General features: G+C 45.9%; 1 protein-coding gene across 2 annotated transcripts in view; it reads left to right on the top strand.

The window, feature by feature from the left end:
- The first annotated feature begins 2,067 nt into the window (after positions 1-2,067).
- The window catches only part of CDHR1 (cadherin related family member 1), a 49,152-nt gene continuing 30,273 nt past the window's right edge, over positions 2,068-20,946 (top strand). For both annotated transcript variants that reach the window (XM_056352886.1, XM_056352887.1), the window contains exons 1-8: positions 2,068-2,236; positions 3,000-3,095; positions 11,829-11,974; positions 12,825-12,875; positions 14,180-14,269; positions 14,774-14,860; positions 16,564-16,680; positions 18,316-18,459. In XM_056352886.1, the coding sequence (XP_056208861.1) occupies positions 2,176-2,236; positions 3,000-3,095; positions 11,829-11,974; positions 12,825-12,875; positions 14,180-14,269; positions 14,774-14,860; positions 16,564-16,680; positions 18,316-18,459 (792 nt within the window). In that variant the 5' untranslated portion in view covers positions 2,068-2,175. The remainder of the gene's footprint in view (positions 2,237-2,999; positions 3,096-11,828; positions 11,975-12,824; positions 12,876-14,179; positions 14,270-14,773; positions 14,861-16,563; positions 16,681-18,315; positions 18,460-20,946) is intronic.

Genomic DNA, 20,946 nt, shown 5'->3' with positions numbered 1-20,946 from the left:
CTGGCAGTTGGTAATTTAGTGCCTTACCGAGCCAGGGTTTGCACCTGTATCATCGCATTTCCTCATCGCCGATGAACCTAACCTTCATTAATTTGTCTGATCCCTTAAGGCACCTTTTTAGGCTTTTGCTCTCTGTACCATCCTCTGCCAAGTTCCACTACGGATGGTGAGTTTCCTTAATACTGTGCCCAAAAGTTTTACTTTTACCCTTCTGGGAGCCTTACGGCTGATGTGTTCTGCAGGCAGAGCTGCCCTCCCAGCAGGTCCAGGGGAACCTGGAGGTGCAGAACTGCCCTGCCGGCAGCGCAGGAGCATCACAGCACTGCAGCTGCAGCAAGGCTTCTCTGCCACAGCCCCCTCCATCATTCCTTTACCTGCCGTTTCAGCAGCCGGTGGGTAAGGTATGCTATACATATGCAGCGGGATCTAACTGCCAGCTCCCTCTGTAGGAAAAATACATAGAAACTGCCCAGCCTGTCCCTCTCCTGTATGTGTGATGAGAGGTAGCCCCGGAGCACTGCCCACCTTTAGCTCGGCACCCCGCAGGCTGGGGATGGAAGGCAGACTGTCCATAGGGTTAGGTCTAGGGAACACTTACCTCCTCTTTTCCAAAACCTTAGCAAATAATGATAAAACACATGGATAATTAGGAAGCCAAAAATCTCTGCTCTTGCCCAGTCTGAAGCTACTTCCTAGCTCTGCACTTGCTTTCCATGTCCCCAGCCTGTTCCCGAGGGAGCAGTGGTTGCCTGCCTGCTGCCCAGCCGGACACACGCGGGACAGGCAGCGTCCCACAGAGCTGCATGCGACCTGGGCGCTCCGCACAGCCAAGCAGCACTGCCATAGCAGGAATGGCCTCCAGCCATGAGAAGGTGCTGAGGGCTTGGCGGCACCATCGAGTCATCCAGCAGTGACCTCTGCCAGAGACCTGTGTGTGGGCACAGGCTGCCAGGGTGCTGGCAGCTGCGCCCATCCCACCAGTGCCCATCCCACCAGCACCCATCCCACTAGCCCCCATCCCTCCAGCACCCATGCTGCAGGCAGCGAGTCACTGCTGGTGTCAAGGGTCTCTGCCAGGAAAAAAACTTCATCTTTTCAAGCGTTGCAACAGAAAGCTCTTTGACTGATTAATTTCTTAGACACTGCTTTCACGCAGGCTATTAATTAAAAAGCAGGAAACTCCATTAGCGAACACATCCTTAAAGGGCAAGTGCTTTACCTCGGGTGAAGTTTAAACAGCTAAGCCTCTATGTAAACATCTCCTTGATTGGAGGCGAAGTATCACCACTGATAAAGTTCCTTTTAAGCAGCCAAAAGCTTTGCCTGTGAACAACTTCCCAGACTGGCTGATTTGTTAATGCTATCAATTATTGGATGACAGATATTTTAAATAAACACCTTTTATGTGCAGAAAACCAAACCAAGCAATGAACTAAAGCTACTTTGTCATTTTTTTTCCACACTGTTTAGTTAAATACAGTGTTAAATACACTGTTTAGTATGTTGGTGAAAAATTACCTGCTGAATGTAAAAGATGCTTTCAGAAATTCATGCAGTTTAAGAACTAGATGATCAGGCCAGCTCATGAAAAGAACATTTTGACTTCTGCATTTTTGGTAGGCAATTTTGCTGTATTTTTTGCTATCATAATTGTGATTTTCCTTTAAAACAGTAACAATTACATTTACTGTTTGTTACTAATGTTAGATTTTCTGCCTCTGTAGTTTCTCAAGATTATCAAAGCTAAAATAAAGGGAAATCTGGTGTAGTTCTCAAAAACACAATACCGGCTTGGAGAACTAAAGACAGAGTTCAGAAAGAAAACAGCTTTCTACTTTACCTTCTCTCTGACTTGTGTGTTTGGACAGCACAAATACAGTTACTAACAGCAGAGCCTATGAGAGTTACACTGATTCCTCCAAATCTTGTCTCAGAAATGAGTCCCACAGCTCCCTGCAAAGTAATTGGTCTAATTAGGTGGTAGGAAGGAGCTTCTTTAAATTCCTCAGAAGTTAAGACGTGTCATCCGCTTAACATCTTAGCATCTGTTAACTGCCTCTTGCACATTTCTTCGCTACATCAGTCTGAAGGACACTTTCCTGGACCTTTCAGAGAGGAAAAAATATATCCCAGTCCCTTGAAGCAGAGAAAAAAATTGGCCCGTTCTTCAGTGGGATGAAGCATGTAAGGCATTTCAGCCCCTCCTTATTTCTCAGTTTGATGCACATTTGCCTGGGTGAGTACAAGAATCACTTTGTTAAATAAAAATACAGGAGGATGCAGGCACAACCTTAAATCCAGTAATAATCTTTACTGATGTGATAATGTCCTGAAATATTTTCCTTGGCAACTGTTCCCCCTGCAAATGTCACCCTCTGTGTTAATGTATTTGGAGTTTTGTTTCCAAGGGGTTATTTTGAATCTCTTAACAGTCAGTCAGTAGAATGACAACTAATTTGTTGTTTCTTGTTTTTTTTTTTTTTAACTTTGTTTGCTGTTGTCTGGCAGCAAGTAAGTAACTATTTAATTATGGCTAATTGCTCATGCAGTAGGCGTAATTTTAAGACAGAATGTGTTTAGAATACTGGGTAAGGTACCGAGGCACTGGGAAAATTTCAGACTTGCATGTGTAGAGCAGGGGAGAGGTGTACAGTCGTTGCAAGCTGTCTGGAACTGATGGAGATGTTTTAGAGAGATCCTGCTACTTGTTTTGTTTCTGTTGGTTTTGGTTGGTGGATTTTTTTTGTTTGTTTGTGTTTTTTTTTTTCATATACTCTCTATTTGCTGCTGTATGAATACTGGCACAGTGGCATGTAGGAGTAATTTTATTAAAAAATCTGTATGGATATATTTCTGAAAGTCCGTTGCAGCAACTGGGTATGTGACACGCTCATAGTATTCCCAAAACACCTCCTGGTTACTGAGAGTCAGGCAACAAAGCCAAATAACTGCCACCTACAAAATGCTTTTCTTTGCCTTCTGTTTTGTTTTAATTGCAGTTCAGGCAAATTATGCCCCCTATTTCTTCGATAATGGAGCCAGAAGCACGAATGGGAACATGGCACTTCTCAGCCTTTCGGAGGACACACCTGTTGGTCAGTATTAAAATCAGTATCTTTAAATTGTGAAACCGGAGCTGCTTGCTCTTTTGATTAGCAACATTTGTTTGGTTGTAAGTTGTTATTATATACTGTGGTCTTAAATGTTTTTCTCTCAAGCTTTTAATCAGCCTCAATTTAAAATGACCTGTTTGAATTGTAGCTGTAATTTAAAACATGCATTTTAGCTCCTTTTCTTGGTCCACCAGCCTATTCACAGTACCAAGGCACAGACCTTCTGGGGTCAGAAATAAATCCATGGTGGCGAGGGACTTCTTACAACTTTTGTAAATGCTTATGAGAAGAAAGGCTAGCTGCTAATAATTTTATCAGCCTTGGGAAGAGCAAGCTATGCATTAAAAAGTAACAGAAGGATGATTTCCTTTGAACAGTTATCCCATTTTTTTCATGTTTACAGTACAAATAGTAGAAAATGTTTCTAGATGGAGTGAAAACAGCTTTGTCTAAATAACTGATGTTTTTAAAAAGGTTTAGTTTTGTTTTATTGAAAATTCAAGAACTAGTATATTTTTCAGCTTTCAGCGTTTTGAGGCAGGTCTGTTTATGCTTCTTTTAACTGTAGTTGCATTAAGAAAAATTAAGAACAGAAGGGTGATTTATAATCTGTATTTTCCACGGGGAAGAATAATTTCCTAACATTTAAAAAAATTTATGTAAAATACATTACAGTGATGAACACTACCTTTTCTTCAAACATCGCTCTGTGGTTTTGTTTAGGATTTGCTCCTGTTTGTCTGTAGCTTTTATGGGCTAAATCAGAAGAGTATTTAGCTATTGCAAATTGGGTACCAAAGCACCCATTTATTACCCTCATGCACAGAGGAGAAAGATGGCTGCACGGAGGGGTGCATCCAAACCCCTGTCCTCCCAGGGCTTGGGCAGCTTGGGGAGGTGAGGGAAGGATCCAGAGGGAACAGCCTCTTCTGGAAGACTGATGCTGCCATCTTTGCCTTCCTAAAAGTGACTAGGGATCACTCACTGCTTTGGAAGGCAGCTGCCTGGGGTTTGCTCCAAGTTTCCGTTTCTGGCCCATTGGTGTTAATGCCAGCCAAGATCCACACCGGGCATGCTAGGGGATGGGGAGAGGGTGGCTGGGAAGCAGTGACTTCTCCTTTGCCTGCTTAACCAGAGAACAGGAGGGGGAGAAGGCGGCACACAGCACAGAAGTGACGCATCTAGCCGATGAACTGAAAAAGAGCTTGCTTCTGATGCAGCAGGGATTTGCTATAAGCTTGGTCAAGCTTAAATGGAAACCTCGGCTGAAGGCCAACAGTAATGTAGTGGCACTTGCAAAAGCCAGAGGCAGCCCAAAGAGCTGCGATTTTTGCTGTACTTCTGCCTGAAGTCACATGGAAACCACACTCGCTTGGCCTTAGTGATCTGGACAGCCCTGCTGATTGCTGGAGTAAGATTAGCTGGCACAATCGCTTGTCTCGTAGCGTAGGTAAGGCTCGTAAGCCCGGGGAGCTGCAAAATGGGACCCTGACTCGGTTTGGTTGGGGTGATGTTTGCCAATTCAACCGCTCAAACCGCAAGCAGTACAACGCACCGGCTTGCCATCGAACTCCTGTCCCCTGGTGTGGTGCCAGCTCGCAGGCATCTACAGAGCATCGGCCTCTCCCTGCCACAGCTGGGAACCTCCAGCCTCCTGCCTGGGGATGGGGAGCTGGAGATGGCACACAGCAGCAACACAGGCAAAGACGTCCTTCTATCAGGACCGCAGGGCCACGCGGTGTCTCAGGTGACAGCACTCCCTGCAGCAGCAAAGGACAGCAGTAATTTTCCATCGCTGGGACCCAGTACATCTGATCTGGGACTCCGGGCAGGCAAAGAAGGAAAACGTGCATGCCTTGTCAGCAAAGCAGCAGTGTGAGGGATCAGAGCCTGTGTTAGTGCTCTTGTAACTGGCCTGAGTAAGAATAATGACAAATATGTGATGGGCTTTCACACGTGCTATGGTAACGTTAGCAACTAGACTAGGTACATCGAGGTCCCTGGAGGGTTTATGCTTTGGTTGCAGCAGTGCTGAAGCTCAAGCTGCTCTGTCTTCGGTGCTGGTGTGACTCATGCCTGCTGGCTTCATCCAGAATGTGTTTACATTGGCTGGCTTGTACTTCTAATTTGCTGTATAAACGTGCTTTAAAAGACAAAAGAAAAGCACCTTCTGGCTTAGAGCTCCAAAGGTGCCACCAAAAGCGTTTCTCTGAGGTGAAAGGTTAGGAAGTATTGAGTCTAGGCTTTTGCAAAAGGCCTAGAGAAACCCTTCAGAAAGGGAGATAAGACCTTACTTTTGAGAAAGCAAAATGTGGTAGCTTTGCTGGGCAGCTGCCAGTGTTTCTTTGGGCTAATTCACAGAACACCTTGACTAAAAGCTGCGAGTACCACAGTGTCCTGTCTTCTGAAAGCACTTTGGCAAGTTCCCTTGGTGCATGGCTTCTCGGGATTTGCTTGGTGCAAACTCCTGCTACTATGCACTGCCCATGTCGGCACAGCTGCTCCTTGGGGATGCTTTGGCAGAGAGGCTCCCGCAGGAGGGCAGGAATGGTACCCATGCTTTGGGGCCACAGTGCTGCGTGTGCGTTTGGCTTTGCGCAGGGCAAAGATGACCAGTGTACGTGTCAGACCACAGTCAGAGTTTCATGCCAGAGCTTGCTGAGGACTCACACACTGCCCATGCTAAATGGCTACCAGGCTGGCCCTTTTCTGTGGCCCCGTAAGGGCCCCCCTCACACCGCAGAGGAGGCTATTACTTTTCATCCCTCTGCCCTGACATCCTCCGGAAGGAGGAGAAGGCATCTGGTTTCCCATGTTGGTGGCCGGTCCCAAGAATCCTCACTCCAGCAGTCATCTTTCAGTTTGAGCAGGATGATCAGTGACAGAACAGGGGAATTAAAACCTTCATATGTTTGATTCTGGATGGCTTCACTCAGGCTTAGGTGCTGCGAAAATGGGCAGGTTGCCATTCGGTCTTCCCTGGGCTTACATAAAATTTGGAGTCATAGGCAAGATGCTTCTCTTGGCAGCAGCCGGTGCCTGATGTGAGCAATGCCATGGACAGCAGCTTTAATAAACTTCCAGGAATTTTACAGTCTTTGGCGCTGCTGAGATTACAAGCAGTTGGCAAAGTGGCATCTGCTAGTTATATTCCCAGGCATCTGTAGGCAAGGGACATGCAACCTTCTGGAGCACCAAAAGGAGACAATGGATTCTCTATGTGACTGTAGAAAGAGAAATTGCAGTGCTGCAGCTGCAGGAATGCATCAAATTTAAGAAAATCATGTTATCGTGCTCATACCATCCTTTACTTTCTTTTTCCTTGTGAAATTTTGCTTACTTGTAGATCATTGTGATCTACCAAGATACATGCATTGTGGCATAAGTTATCATAAAAACAGCAAACAGTATTGTGTGAAAGCTTGAAATTGTCTGCAGATTCCCAGATCCTGTTTATTGCTGCAGAGCATGAGACCCCTCGAGATAAGAAGGGCCAGAACAGCAGCTCCTTTCAGTGCCAGATTTAAGGAGAATGGGAAAAGTTAAGAACTGAAATAGCAGCTGCAGCTCGTGTGGCTGTTCCGCAGGGCAGGTGGGGGAGCAGCTCTTTGCGAAGAGCTGCCTGTGTACATACAAAATGTACGTGTGCTCCTAATGAGGGTCTTAAGGCATGTGTAGGATGCTATTTCGGGTTGTTTGTTTCATCTTACCTCATTAATCCCTGTAAGCCCTCATAGTGGGGACAGAGCGGGACTGAGAACAGCAGCAGAGCAAGGGATTGAAGCGTACGCAGAAGGCCTAAGTTCATTACTCTCTCAAAGCCCAAGCATCGTCAGTGCTTTGGAGATCTTTGCGTGCCCCTCATCCTCGCAGTTTTCCTTTCTTTTTTTCCCCATGCCCCCAACAAGTATGCACTCTTCTCCATTAACAGCCGGTTTGCAGAGGTAGTTCTTTGATCTGCCAGCTACTTACCCCTGGCTGACCGACCACTTCACGTCTCTCCATCCTTCAGGCTCCCCCTGTTGCTCCTACACGCTCCTGGTCTTGTTTCTTCCCACTGTTCACAACTGGCTGTGGAGAGACTCTTGTCCCCTCTGGTACCCATTGTTCCTTCCCCATTTCTATCACCCTGATCCAACTGATGGTCCCCAAACTGTTGAGAGTCCCTGCTAACGTGTTTCCCAGTCCTTCCTTCAGTGCTCAGTGATCCCTTCCCTGGCACTCTGCCATCTCTGTGTATGTGTTTCTGTATTGTATTCGCCACAGGCACAGTAGCTGCGGGACCTGCAAGGAATTTTTTCTGCCCACAGTTTATTTTCAGCCCTCCTTGTCACAAAAAAATATCTGAGCAAAAGAATTAACATGCTGCTTTTTGTAAATGATAATTCCTTTCTGACTGGCAAGGACACAGACATGGACAGTTTAGTCCAAGCTGCATCTTGAAATCTAGAGACCCACCAAGACCTCGCATCCAGATGACTCTGGGAAGGCTAAATTTTTAAAGGTGTAAAACTGCTCAGCTTCTTGCAGAAATGAAAATCTCCCCCCTAGGAAAGCTAGGAGCTGCTGGACCAACACCGTTAGACACAGCCTGCCTCCCGCCTCGCCGCGCAGCACGGGGAGCCCTGCATGGTACAGCACTGCGCAGCGGTGCGCCGGGGGCTCGCAGGTCTTACAGCCTTCGCCTTTGTTTTTATTCTTCTAACAGAAGCTGGAGGTACATCAGAAAACTGCCCTCAGGTGGCTTCTCCTTGCTGTGGGTGCCACAGGGACGCACCGCTGCTGTGGGTGGAGTAGTGTTTGGGGCCCCGTGCGGAGCGCTTGCCGCCATACCTCCCTGTCCCTGCCGCAGGCACTTGCAGTGCCAGGGCCATTTGTGCTGCTGCTGCAGCCGCCGTGGCTTTGGGGATGCCAGTCCAGGCCGTGCCTCCGCTTCATCGGCCACTGCGGTGTGCAGGGGGGGAGCAGGAGTCACCTGGCAGTGCTGGGGAAAGAGCGGTAGCTGGTAGGGAATGGGAAAGGAGCTGGTTTTGAGGTAGTCTTGGTGTGTGGTCCATGCCATCCAGGATCCTGAGCTTCCCTTTGCTTTGCATGACCTTGGAGTGCAAAGCATCCATCTGCAGGCTCTGCGTTAACTGACATCAGCTTTCCTGCTGGGAAAATGGGCTTTTGGCTGAGACAGGTGGACAGCAGGCACGTAACCCTGGGCGAGATGGTGTTTGCAGTGACACTGGGAGCAGAGGTGTCCTGTCCTGGGAGCATGGCCATGGATGTCCCTCTCAGCATCTCGTTAACAGATGTCAGCTGTGGTGGCAAAGACAACCGGGAGACTGAGCATGAGCCCAAAATGTGCTTGGCTCGTTTAACTTGGCAGGGAGAGGGTTTGATCGCCAAGTGTCGCAGAGCAGAGAGGGAGAGCATATCTTCAGTGAAAGGGCAACACCAGCCCCAGAGCACATGGGCAGAGGCTGGTCAGGAATAAATTTAAGTCAGAAATGAAGTAAAATGGAGCAATGGCATCATGGGATAGCCGTTCAGCCTTAGTGTCAGGAGCAAAGAGCAAACAATTTTTAAGATGGAATAGGGAAGCAGAGTGAAATCCTGGTGTGGCTCGCGGGAGGCAGCTGTAGCAGGGAGCAGTGGGCAGCTCCCCCAGACCTGCCCACCCCAGCCTGCTGCACGATCCGCGAGGTACCAGGAGCATCCAGCTCTGCCAACTGGGGCCCTCACACGGCGTTTGCCATATCCCCAGGTACAGGCTCTTCTATTCCCTTATCTTTCTGACAGGGAGAGACTGTTTTCTTCATACACCCTGATAAGATTTTAGCTGCTTTTCCATTTACTTCCTTTTCAACAGCTGGAGATAGCACACTGAGAGGAGATTTTTAATTGGCATTAACACTCTTCTGAGAAGTGTTCCCAGGGGTGTTAATGATATGGAGAGTACTGTGCAGTGAAATTACAATTCAGAAAAAATTAGGAATAATAATAAGCTATGAAAAAAAATTTTGGTCCACAGTCCAATTTAAAAGGCACACAAGTGTCCCATATTATGAAAAATGAAGAAGCATCAGCTTTAGGTAGGAAGCAAACAGTCCAGTGTAAAGGTCAATGATGTCCTTCATTACTTGCTCAGAAACCTCAGTAATTTCAGTCTGTACCAATATCAATGTTTCTTCTCATATTTAGCAGCAAGAAAAATACTGTTTTCCTTATAAAAGAATTCCAAAAAAACGTAGGAGAGAAAATTGTGTGATCAGGAGAGCAAGCCCAGGTCCCAATGTATTCACCTAAACTTTCGCAGTCTGTTCTTCCCCACACGTGCCCTGCCATACCCGAGGAGTGCTCTGCAGTTCTTGTTCCGTTGGCAGCTGAGGGCACTCGACCTTGTGCCTGGCTGTTGCCCCCGGACTCCGAGAGACCCCAGATGTGGGTTGCAGTGTCTGTCCTGTTTCTGCTCTACATGGCAGCTCCACAGCCATCCGCCTTGGCTAGAAACAGGCAGGACAGCCAGTGGTGTGCAAAGGGGAAGGGGCAGGAAAAATTAAAAGCAAGGGGAGAAAAGTGACTAGGTAGGAAAAACTGCTAATGACTGGAAAAGGCTGAAGAGAAATGCTGTATTGATAATGACATCAGTGAGGTGCTGACAGTTGACACCTGAATTCTCGGTTTGGCCCCAGCTGTGATAGTAAAGCAAAGCTTTTGAAAAACAGGAATACATGCAGCCGGTGCTGGTGCTGCAGAACCTTCAACAGTCTTCAATTTTCCATCTCTTATGTAGACAGCTGTACCAGGAGGCAGGTGAACTTGCAGGATATGATTTTATATCAGTGCCAGTTTATTCCTCTCCTTGCATTTCTTTGTACTTACACAGTTCAGTTGTTACAATCAGAAAAGCATCTCATCGGACTGCTCATTGTCTTTCCCTAATAATTTTGGGGGACCTCGGTTACAGGTGTGTTGTTATTTTTTACTCTATTTTGTGGGAAAATTCCGAAAAATGTGGGAAGTGTTTTGTAGCTTTGTGAACCACTTTTGCAGATCTTGGCTATTTGTTACCTGGCTGAGCTGGCTCGTAACAGGGTCTGTTGTTTGTGCTCCTGTGGGCCCACTGGTATTTGCAATGGGAACGTGTTTCTGTGTAAAGTCACCCCAATATTGCCTTGGTAATTATCATAGGAGAGTTTACTCATAAGTGAGCACAGATCCTATGTGGCTTGGCATAATTTCTTGCTATGCAAAGAAGACAGCCTTGTTTTCTGAATATCACCGCTGATGCCTGGACATTGTGTGTCCATTAAGCCCACCAATCTGTTTACTTTACATTTTGCATGCCAAGGAATAAGCAAACGAGGAGTGGAAGGCTGCACTGCAAAACTGAGGAAATGTTCAAGCAGCTGACCTGTCTGTACTGTGGGCAGGACCTCGACCAAAGCTCGAGTTAAATAGAAGCGTGTCGGTCTGGTCACTGAAACACTCCACTGCCACTGTGGAGGGTATATGAGGAAAAGTTTACGGCTTTTGAGTACGGAACTAAAAATCTCTCAATTTAAGAGCAGTTTAAAACTGGAGTCTTCTGCTAACTGTGTTCTTCCTTAACTTTCTGCTAACCTTCTTAGCAGGGATCCTTCCACTGTATCTTTGTGTTCCATGCACAAGCCAAACTCCCTACTAACCAGTGAGCTGCTCAGCCACAGTATTTCCAGTGGAGAGAGCTTTGTTGGATGTAAGGCAGAGTTTCTGTTCTGAGTATCTCAGGTACCTTACCCAAGGCATAGCGGATCGGAAGGAAACAACAGCGATTTATATTTCAGGCTCAGTTAACTGGTATTTGTAAAGTGCTTGAAGTTATTTGGATGAAGATATTAAAGCACAGTAGAATGACAGACATGTAAGTTTAAAAAAATAGTACTAATAAGCTGTCACCATGTTTTGCAAACGTGGGTGTTATAACTCCCCCAGGAAGTATGACTTCTGATAAACAAAGTCAGTTTACTGGAAAAACTGGCACCAATTTCTCCAATGTTCAAAAATAGAATTAACAACCTTTCTTTCCCCAGCTTGTGAAAGAAATACATTGATGAGTTTGGAGAATTTCTTTGTGGGTATGAGCGTGAGTGGGTGTGTCAGAGAATTTAATGAGAGGGAGCTAATGAGGGGGAGTGAAGTAGGAAAGAAGACTTTTGCATCTACTAGTTCTGAAAATGGAAAAGCCGCAAATGCGCTTGTGTCTCCTGAGCTTCAGAGCTGGGGTCCAGTGTTGTGGGAGCTCTGGACTGCTGGATCCTCTGCCTGCTCGCTTGCAATTCCACTGTTACTGTAGAGCAGAAGTGCGTGAGGGCATTTTGGTACCGCTGAGGTTGTCACCCAGTCGTACATCAGCATCGCTTCTGACTCACTGGGGCTGAGAGTTAGCCAAGAGCTTGTCATCTGTGCAAACGCTGTGGTGTGAACAGTATTGATCTAGGCGCAGTTCCACAGGGAAGGGCCTGAGGTGAGAGAAACGAGCGCTGATAAACTCAGTTTAACCAATAGGCTGAAAAGTGGCAATCGGGGCTATTGACCTGTCTCCTTCTCCGTATGTCTCAGTAAGTGGATTTGATTCACAAGAGCTTTGCCTGCCGCCAGGTAGCTCAGTCACTAAGGAACAGGCCAGTGAAACATTCACTGACTGAAGTAACCACAGGGAAATGCTGATGGACACTGATTTTTCAGGTACCCATGTGTACACTCTGAATGGAAGTGATCCAGAAGGAGATCCCGTGACGTACGGCCTGGCCTATGAAGCTGGATCAAGACGCTACTTTTCTGTTGATGAGGACCTTGGAAATGTTACGCTGATCGAGGAGCTCGACAGAGAGGTACACTGAAATGGCAGCGCTCCATGTGTTTGTGGAATTTCCTTCCATTTAATTTGATCTGTGGCTCTGAGGGACAATGCCAATGTATTTGCCTCTGAAACGTGTAGTATACTTTGCAATTCTGAAACATTATGCTTCACTCATCATATTGTTTTCCAGTTGACTTGTGCCACTGACACTGCTATCAAATTTTTTGGCAGCTGTCTGTCCAGCTTGCGGCAAAGAGAACTTTACTCCTTACCCCTGTCTCCCCCCACCTGCACTCCACCAAGAGCTTAGGGGTGGTTACAGTCCTCTGGCCTTCAGCCAGGGGACTCTGCCGTCATCAGGAGGAAGAAGAGATCTGTGTAAGCAGTGTTCTGGGATGCCTCTCTAGCTACGTCACAGTCCTTTAGCCCATGTAACCATGTGGGTTAAAGGTGCTCCCAGCGACAATGGCCCAAAGGCAGCCTTATTCTGGATCACAGGCATTGAACCCTTCACGTCTCCTTCCCAGAAAGGGCACACAGTACTTGGTAAACCCTTCAAAATCCTGTATACTGAGACAGAGGAATTTTGAAGCAATCCTGCCTTTTTAGGGAGCGTTTCTTGAAAAAGAGGACTGATTTTCACTCGCTCTTTACAGGACAACAGGGTTTCCCAGACCAACCATCTCTTGACAGTAGCCACACAAAGTCCAAGCAGCCCGGCAGCTGGAGCCTCTGGGGGGGCTTCCTGGCCTCTGCTCTGATGGCTTGGTGGTATTAGTTGTTACTTTGATCTACCTGCTGAGGCGCATTTACATCGGCAGTCCCTTTTCCAATCGGGGCAAACACCATCTCTCTAACAAAGGAATTTTCTTGGTTTGCAGAAGGAAGATGAGATTGAAGTTATTGTCCGCATTTCAGATGGCCTGAGTACAGTAAGTATTGAAATATGCTGTAGTTTATCAAACTGTCTGTCCCCACATATCTCCTCCTATTAAATTACCTTACAGGGACTATCTCATTTTATCAGAAAACATAATCTTATTAGAGTCTTACCTCCTGTTTCAAGAGCCAGTGAACTCCCAGGAGCTCAAGTCTTACCCCTGCTCCTTGCTCAGCTATGTGAGGACAATTCCAATGTCGTGCAAGCTGAAAGAGTGTCTTAGTGGCCTGAGCATTACCACACCTTCCTGTGAACTTTCAATGTCAGCTCAGTAGGATTCATACCTAAGAAATATCTGGAGGCTTTTTAGAGAAATGCATGACGTTATAGGAACCAGTTGTTGGACACCCAAGAGCTGGACTGTCCCTCCACCCCCGCAGTGTTTCTCTGGCATGACATTAAGAAGATTTGCTTAGGCAAAGGTGATGGGAGTTTTCTCGCCTGCTGCAGAATAAAACTTTGATCGTGCCTAATCATGAAGGACTGATCTGAGGCACTGCACAAGCCTAGCTCTACAAATTCCCTTGGCATTTCCAGTTTACAGACAGATGCTGTCCCATCCAGGATATTACTCTGTCGAAAAGAAGGCCTGGGCTTCATCACTAAAGGTGTCACAAAAGCGGGACCCTTCTGCTATCAGCAAGACTGGATAACTCTAGAGTTCTTCCTCACCTCAAACAGATTAAGTGAGATTACTACAACAAATGTTTGGGAGGTGCCAGCATCCCACAGGCACAACTGCCCTGGCAGCCTCTGTAAATAGGAAATAATGGGATCTCATCCACGTGTCCACTTGGTCAAATATGCCTGCTTCTGTATTTTTAGAAAGAGAACATGCATTTTGTTGAAGATGAATTGTTACATGTTAGTAGCATGTATTTGCACATCCAAATTATGCATGATATTAACCTAGTATCATGATATCAAAATAGGCATTAATGAATGCTCTTTTCTGTCTGTACAAAAGACACTTACAGTGTTTTGTATATTCTCATAAAATACATCATGGTCTCTTGAATGCCATAAAGAAGAAAACTTTTGAAAACCAGCCCAAATCTGTAAAGTATAAAGCACTTCAAGACCCCTTATTTAGTTTGGAGATGTCTGGCTGTTCTCCACAAAGAAAATTCTTCTGGATTATGGGATTTTCTGTTATGTGCTTAGATTCGGTAGTGCAAAGATACTCTATTACAACACAATTTTTCATTGCCTTTGACTACACCGTAGTAGGCAAATGAACAGTTAAGTGTTAAAAATTAGCCTGAGTCATAATATGTTCTCCATATTCTACTTCAGGTTTCTGAAAAAGTCAGGATCCTTGTAATGGATGCTAATGATGAGAGCCCGGAGTTCATCAATACACCTTACATAGTCCAAGTCCCAGAGGTTGGTGAAGTTCCTTTGCATACTAGAACTATATTTCAATAGGACGTAAAGAGGAGCTAATATGTTTTTGGTAAAAGAACAAGATGTGCAGGACTAACTTGCATTCTATTGTTTTAGGGTTTGGGTAGATACTGAGTACTCACTGCAGACTTGGGGAATGAGTCTGTAGGTACTTAAGGGGTGTTATTTTCTGGGTAAGCTCCAAGATGTGAGTCATTGGCAGTTTTCAGAAGTTACTTCAGTGGGAATAGGATGCGTTCTATCCTTGCTGAGATTTTGTCATTTTTATTCCAAAAAGTGTTTCTCCCTTCTTTTTCTTCCCCAATTTTCTCCATCTTTAATCTCTTCCCTCTTTTCTTTCTGCTCTCTGGTTCCCTCAATGAATTTATATTCTTTCTGCCATCACTCTCTTTTTCTGCCTCCTTGCATGCTCATTTTTGCATTTCTTCTAACTCACCTGCTTTTCCACTCTGGTGTGACTCTGGTAACTCTTTCTGGTCACAGAACACTCCCTCCGGCAGCAGTATCTTTAAGATTGAGGCAGTGGACAAAGACACAGGTTCTGGAGGAAGTATCACGTACTTCTTGCAGGTAAGGTATTACCTGTACCTTCAAAAAACATCTGTCATTTATTGAGCTCTCAGAAATCAGGTTAAAAATAATTTGAGGGTTGAGCCTGCTGCTAGTGCCTGTAGGACCAAATCTGTGCTGTGCACAAGAAGGCGAGCGTTGGAAGAACGGGTGTCGCTTGACTGCAAACAGCCGGGTGCAGCCCGGCAGGCAGAGGGAGCAGCTGGAGTTGCCACTGTCACTCCTGTGCTGGCCAGCAGGACTCCTCACAGCAGGGCTCCTACTGGCCCTTTCTTTGGAGTGACGGGGAGAGCAAGTCTGACTTGTAATCTCGTATGCATGTGGGATTTTTGAAGCGTGAAACAGCTCGCTTTAGAAAGCAAAATGCACTGGAAACCCAAATGTGCGCTTCGGCGTAGCTGGCTGGTGCGGAGCTGTGCGCTGGGTCGCAGTGTGAAATAGGAGGTACCAAGTCTCACGGACAAAGCCATGCCGGCCTGAAGCCAGCCTTTCAGCTGTCCCCCACCAGTGAGGAACAGAAAGGGCTCCGTATTCACAACTGAAGTGCTGTATTACAGGCCTGCTGCATGCCAAAAGGGAAACTTTTTGCATTACACCCTTCGAATTCCTTCTTCCTAGGAGCAACTTCCTCCAGATTAGCTGCAGTTCCCCTTATTCAGGAGGCAACAGGAAGCAAAACAAAAGGCAATTTGTTGCGATGTTTACTTTGCATACAAATATGGCAAAAAATTGGAGGATACTTACATAAAACTAAAGCTAACCCTGTTAAGAGCTTGGGCATACTGTGCAAGAACACCTTGAGTGCCTTATTGAAATTTAGTACTAATTGCACCAATTATGATCCTTTTAAAATACCGTGTGTGTAGGACACAATTTTGCACAGGGCTTTTTCCAGTAAGCTGATAGACTCTGAAGCCAAGGAACTACAATTTTAAACTTCTATGGCTAGTCAATATATTTGGGTGGCAAAAAGGATACTAAATACGTATATTTGTTGAAAAAATGTTCCTGTGTCTTTTGACACAGTTGCTGGGAATTGTCAAGTTACACAGAAAAATACCTCCCCAAAAGTCTGATGTAGGCAGGTGGTGATGTCTACTGAAAAGGCCAAGATTATCCGACAGTGGCCACTGTGTATGGATGCCCAAATGGAGGTGTGTTTGTAGATACCTTCAGTCTAAGAGAATGGAGGGAGACAGTTTTGGGGCCTTTTTGGCAATCAAATGCCTTTTAGGTTTTATTTGTATATCACAATAATCACCAAAACACAACTCTATTGACAGTAATCTATGCATGCAAGCCTCCTGATATTTTTTTAAGCTAGTAGAACTTTGAAACACTAAGAGATATCACCTTTTTGCTTCTTCCTTTTCCCCTCACCTTTTTTCTGTTAAGCCTCCCTACCTCTTTCCATGCAATGAACTGCATTAACCAAAGTTAAAGATTTCACAATGAAATACTAAAAGATTAAAAAAATCTACATTGCAGGTAACTGATTTATTCTGGATAATGAGAGACCCGTGGCTGGTTCATGAATTGTTCATAAACACACCGCGGTGAAATTCATCAAATACATTATTCACCCACACCATATCATTATTCTAGTCTTTTCCCTTAGCAGATGAAATAAAAGATGAATCGCTACGGCAATCTTATTTCCATACCCATAATCTCTTGCTGTTTCTTCTTTTCTTTTCTTCTAGAACTTCCATGCTAATAAGTTTACCATAGACCGTCACAGCGGTGTCCTGCGCATCAAAACAGGGGTCACCCTGGACTACGAGAAATCGAGAACGCATTTTGTTGTCGTCATAGCCAAGGTAGAAAGCTTTTCTCTGAAGCTGGAGGAGGCAGGGGGTTGTATTTGTTGTATTTGAGTGGGGCTGATTAGTTCAAATGCAAGTGTGACTCAAAGGGTTGCTGAAACACGAAGCGTAACGCTGAGGCAGCAGTGTCGCTCCCTCTGTAAACGTCTGGAGGTGTGGAAGGGAACATGGAAAAGTGAGGGTGGAAAGGGGACCGGCATCTGCTGCTGGGCAGCATCTGGAGGTATTTGGGAGTGGGTTTCCCACATTTCGCTCCGGCTCTGGTACCAGGATAGAGAGCCCCGCTGCAGAGAGCCACCTGTGCATTTGGAGAGTCACCTAAAGTGAAGGCTTGGTGTATGCAGCCCCGGCTTCGAGAGGCATCACCCTCTGGGTAGACGCCGGTGCCCAGGGCTCCCTGACACAACCAGGGTGAAGCCCTGGCAGGCAGGCACTGCCCGCGGCAAGGCACAGGGCACAGCCCGACCCGCTGCAGCACGAGCGATGGGCTGCATTTCTGGGAATATTTGTGGACGTTTCTTTCACTTCCCTGATGCCTTGTGGCAGGAGTTTATCCAAATCCTGCAAATACTTCTGGTCACATCCCTTCTTGCCACTGTTGTCCTCAGCAATGGTGCGCCTGTGGTGCGGCTGAGGATTCATAACAGGCATTAAAAGTTTATGGATTCTGGAGTAAAGTGTTTCAGGATCCGGCGGGGACCTGTCACACACAGACTTGCATGGGTGGAAAGAGGCCGATTTTGTTGTAACTTATGGGGACTTTTTCTCATGTTTTATGAAAAACATACGTAAATTTTTATGTATTTATTTAGACAAAGTTCATGAGGGTAAGTAACAAAATCTGGCTTAGATGCTGCCTTTGGGACAGTAAGAAGGAAAAAACAATGAGCATGACTTCTCCAAAAAGTGGAACTTTTAGAATTGGTACAGCAGACATGCTGAACAAGTCACAATCTTCTACACCAGCATGGCTACTGCCCTCCAGGAGTGCTCTGAGACTGGGGGTGTTAAAAGCTTCTGAAATTGGAAGTCATCTTTCTAATTGGCTCTGCTGTATCAGTAGCAGCGTTGATTGTCATCAAGTCTTTGGAGATTATTTATACACTGTGGCTATCTAGCAGTTTTTGGCTGCTTAGCTCCTCTGTGCTTTCACTCTGTCACGTAAGAGTCCCTGGGAGACCTTGATCACGGCCACTGTTTTAATTTCACCCTAGCAATGCACTACCTTGCTACTGCACGTTGTGTATGACAAGACTGTATGTGGGGTGAAAAGCTGTAGACCTTAATCACAAACTTGTTGCATTAGTTTCTATCATTCTTTTTTCCCTCAAAAGCCCCTTGAATTCTCTGTCCCCTGTGTTGCTGATAACAGACCATGTAGGAGTGCATATATTGGCACAAACACTTAATATAAGAAATTAATTCTGAGACGCTGCAAGCTGTCTTCCTAATCAGAGAGGGAGCAGGACAAATGGAAGAGAAGGGAATAAGGCAGTAGAGATTAATGTGTGTGTTGAGAGAAGGGATTCCTGGGATGTGCTCCTGAAGGCTCATGAGGTGCATGCGATGCCATAAGCTGATTTGCAGACGTGTTTCAGCAGAGGTACCTGATGATGACTTCTCTTCTAGGATGGTGGTGGTAAGCTCAGGGGAGACAACAAAGTGTTTTCAGCCACAACAACTGTTACTGTCAACGTGGAGGATGTTCAGGACACCCCTCCCATGTTCATTGGGACTCCCTACTACGGCTATGTCTATGAGGATACGCTCGCAGTAAGTGCTCGTTTTCACCTGTGGGACCACAAGTGCAACCTCTCACATCTCAGTCCAGATGACCCTATGGTTTCTAGCACAGACTTTATTGGAAATGGGGACCTAAACTCTGCTTTGACTCCCAGGTGAAATGAGCTGACTGACCAAATCTCAGACTTGTTCTTATTTCCATCCATCGCAAATTTGCCAGGCAAGGCTTCCTGTTACTGCCACTAAAGTCAAAAAGGATTCTGCCCGTTTACATTGGTCTAAGCCCAGCCAGTGACTAGAGGCCCTTCCATAGCTGAGACCTGCAGAGGCACTTGGCTGAAGGCTCAAGCAGGTTGCCGATTACCTCACCCAAACACACCATGCTTGAAGCCTTTGTGTGTTTGTATGCTGTGTGGTGCTTTTATTTCCTAGCTGAGCAGTCTGGTACCAACACTGGTTATGCAAGGTGTGGGGACAATTCATGCGCAAATACTCTAGACTCTTTGTGCTGTCCCATGGACATAACTGTGGTGAGAAGCAATCCTGACATCCCCAAAATGCAGAATCTTTCTGCTCAGTGATGGCTAGGTAGGCAGAATGGCCACCAATCCTCCCAGGGCTAAAAACCACCGGATCATCAGGCAAGCAGGGACATATTTAAGAAAACCACTTGTGGGTGGGGACACTGCATTTCTTGGCAGATATCCGCTGCTGAAGATACCACTTGATATCCACCACAGACACAGAATCCAAGGAGTACGTGGAGCTTCTGGCTGTGCCATCACCTCAGAAATGCCTAATGGCGGATTTGCGTAAAAGGAAGTGTACAGCTTAGCAAATGAGTTTATTATATCCACCATGATGCTTTCTGCCACATCGGATTCTTGAAGCTGCAGACTAATTAATTTTCTCTGTATCTAAGCAGTGGCATGATATTGCGTATGGATCAGCTTTCACCCTGATACATAAGATTTAATTAAATTTTTCATCATACTTATGAGAAATGGTATCTACTCATGAAATTATCCAACATTAGACTGTAGATCTCTTTGGCAGTGTGATTGCATGCCATTCACCTGATCTTCCCTTGAGGAAAAATCACGTCCTTCCTTTCTGTCCTGTACACTGCAGCCTTTGCACGACTGTATATTGGAGCTCAGTGCATAGGCTGTTCCATTTCAGCAGGGCAGAGAAGTAATGCTTGTGTACTTTGCAGATGTTTGGAATGAATGATATTATGTATATTGATTTATTCTGCATAGTTACATATAGATCTTGAAATAACTATCAGGTGCATACAGGAGTTAGTGTTTACAATGGAAATGGGAGTCAATAAACGTTAATTACATCCAGCTTGAGCTCATAACTTACACCATTATGATATTATAATGATGGAAGCACAAACTGGTCCTTCTCAGTGTGTGTTTTGCTATTAGAATGAACTCCACAGAGAGAGATGCACTAGCTAATTTTAGTGTTGTTTACACGTTTGGTGTTAATTTTGTAAGCTTGCTGCTTTTCTCTTTGGTGGAGCTGTCAGGATTTACAAGTACTCTGTCACCTTCAAAGGGACTGCACTGCATTTTGCCCAGTAGGCAGATTTTATTGCAGCTTCCAGCATAAATGATAATAAATACAGTTCTCTATTTCCAGTAGCTCTAACAGAACCTTGGTCTTGTTTGAAAAATTCACTCAAGTGTTGTCGTGAAAATGTTCCTTGTTGCCATTTGTGATTAACTGACAGTTACTTCAATGTTCCCTGGTATTGCAGCCCCCAACAGTAACACTTTAGTTCAGAGGGAGGCCTGAATTGCACAGCTCATTGCCATTTGGGTGAGCATTATAATGCTGACAGTCATCATCCCTCTGAGTTGATAGGAGTAGTCACACAAGCAAATGGTCTCCAGCACACAAGTTCTGTACTTATGGCCCACGGCCATGTTACTTGCACAGAAGGAAAGACAGTGAAGGTTTAAGGACAGTTAAATCATCATCATTTTCATCACAATTTTATGCCCTAAATGTTCTGTGGGACAAGTTGCTTTGTGATCTCTTCTTTCCCTGCCACTCTGAACTTAACTAGGGAGGACCAAAATGACCTGATAACTCCTCAGCAGCTGCTGGTGTCTACTGCTGGGAGCCTACACAGCAGCTTGGTAGTGACCCAAACTAAACCTCAGGTTTTGGATTAGTTACACCAAATCCTCTGCCCAAGTCTGTGGTTCAAAGTAGGTGTCCCTGGCCGTGGCTGCAGCCGGCCAGCCCCTGGGGCTGAGGCACCCGTGGGCACAGGGAGTCTGCAGCCGTGGCACAGCCGCAGTGGTGGGCACCGAGAAGCCCGTGGGGAGCAGAGCAGTGCTCCTGCTGTTGCTCACCCAAAGCTCAGCTGCAAAAAAGAACAAGAGGAGCTGGGCACTGAGCAAAGCAGCCCCAGCCACTTGGCAGCTGCATGGCATGCCCAGAGGCTGCAGCAAGCCGTGGTCCTCCTGGGGCGGCGGAGGCCCCTGCCCTGAAGCA

The sequence above is a fragment of the Falco biarmicus genome, chromosome 9, assembly GCF_023638135.1.
Source record: "Falco biarmicus isolate bFalBia1 chromosome 9, bFalBia1.pri, whole genome shotgun sequence".
Lineage (NCBI taxonomy): Eukaryota > Metazoa > Chordata > Aves > Falconiformes > Falconidae > Falco > Falco biarmicus.
The sequence above is the reverse complement of the archived record's forward strand: the minus strand, read 5'-3'. Positions and strand labels throughout refer to the sequence as shown.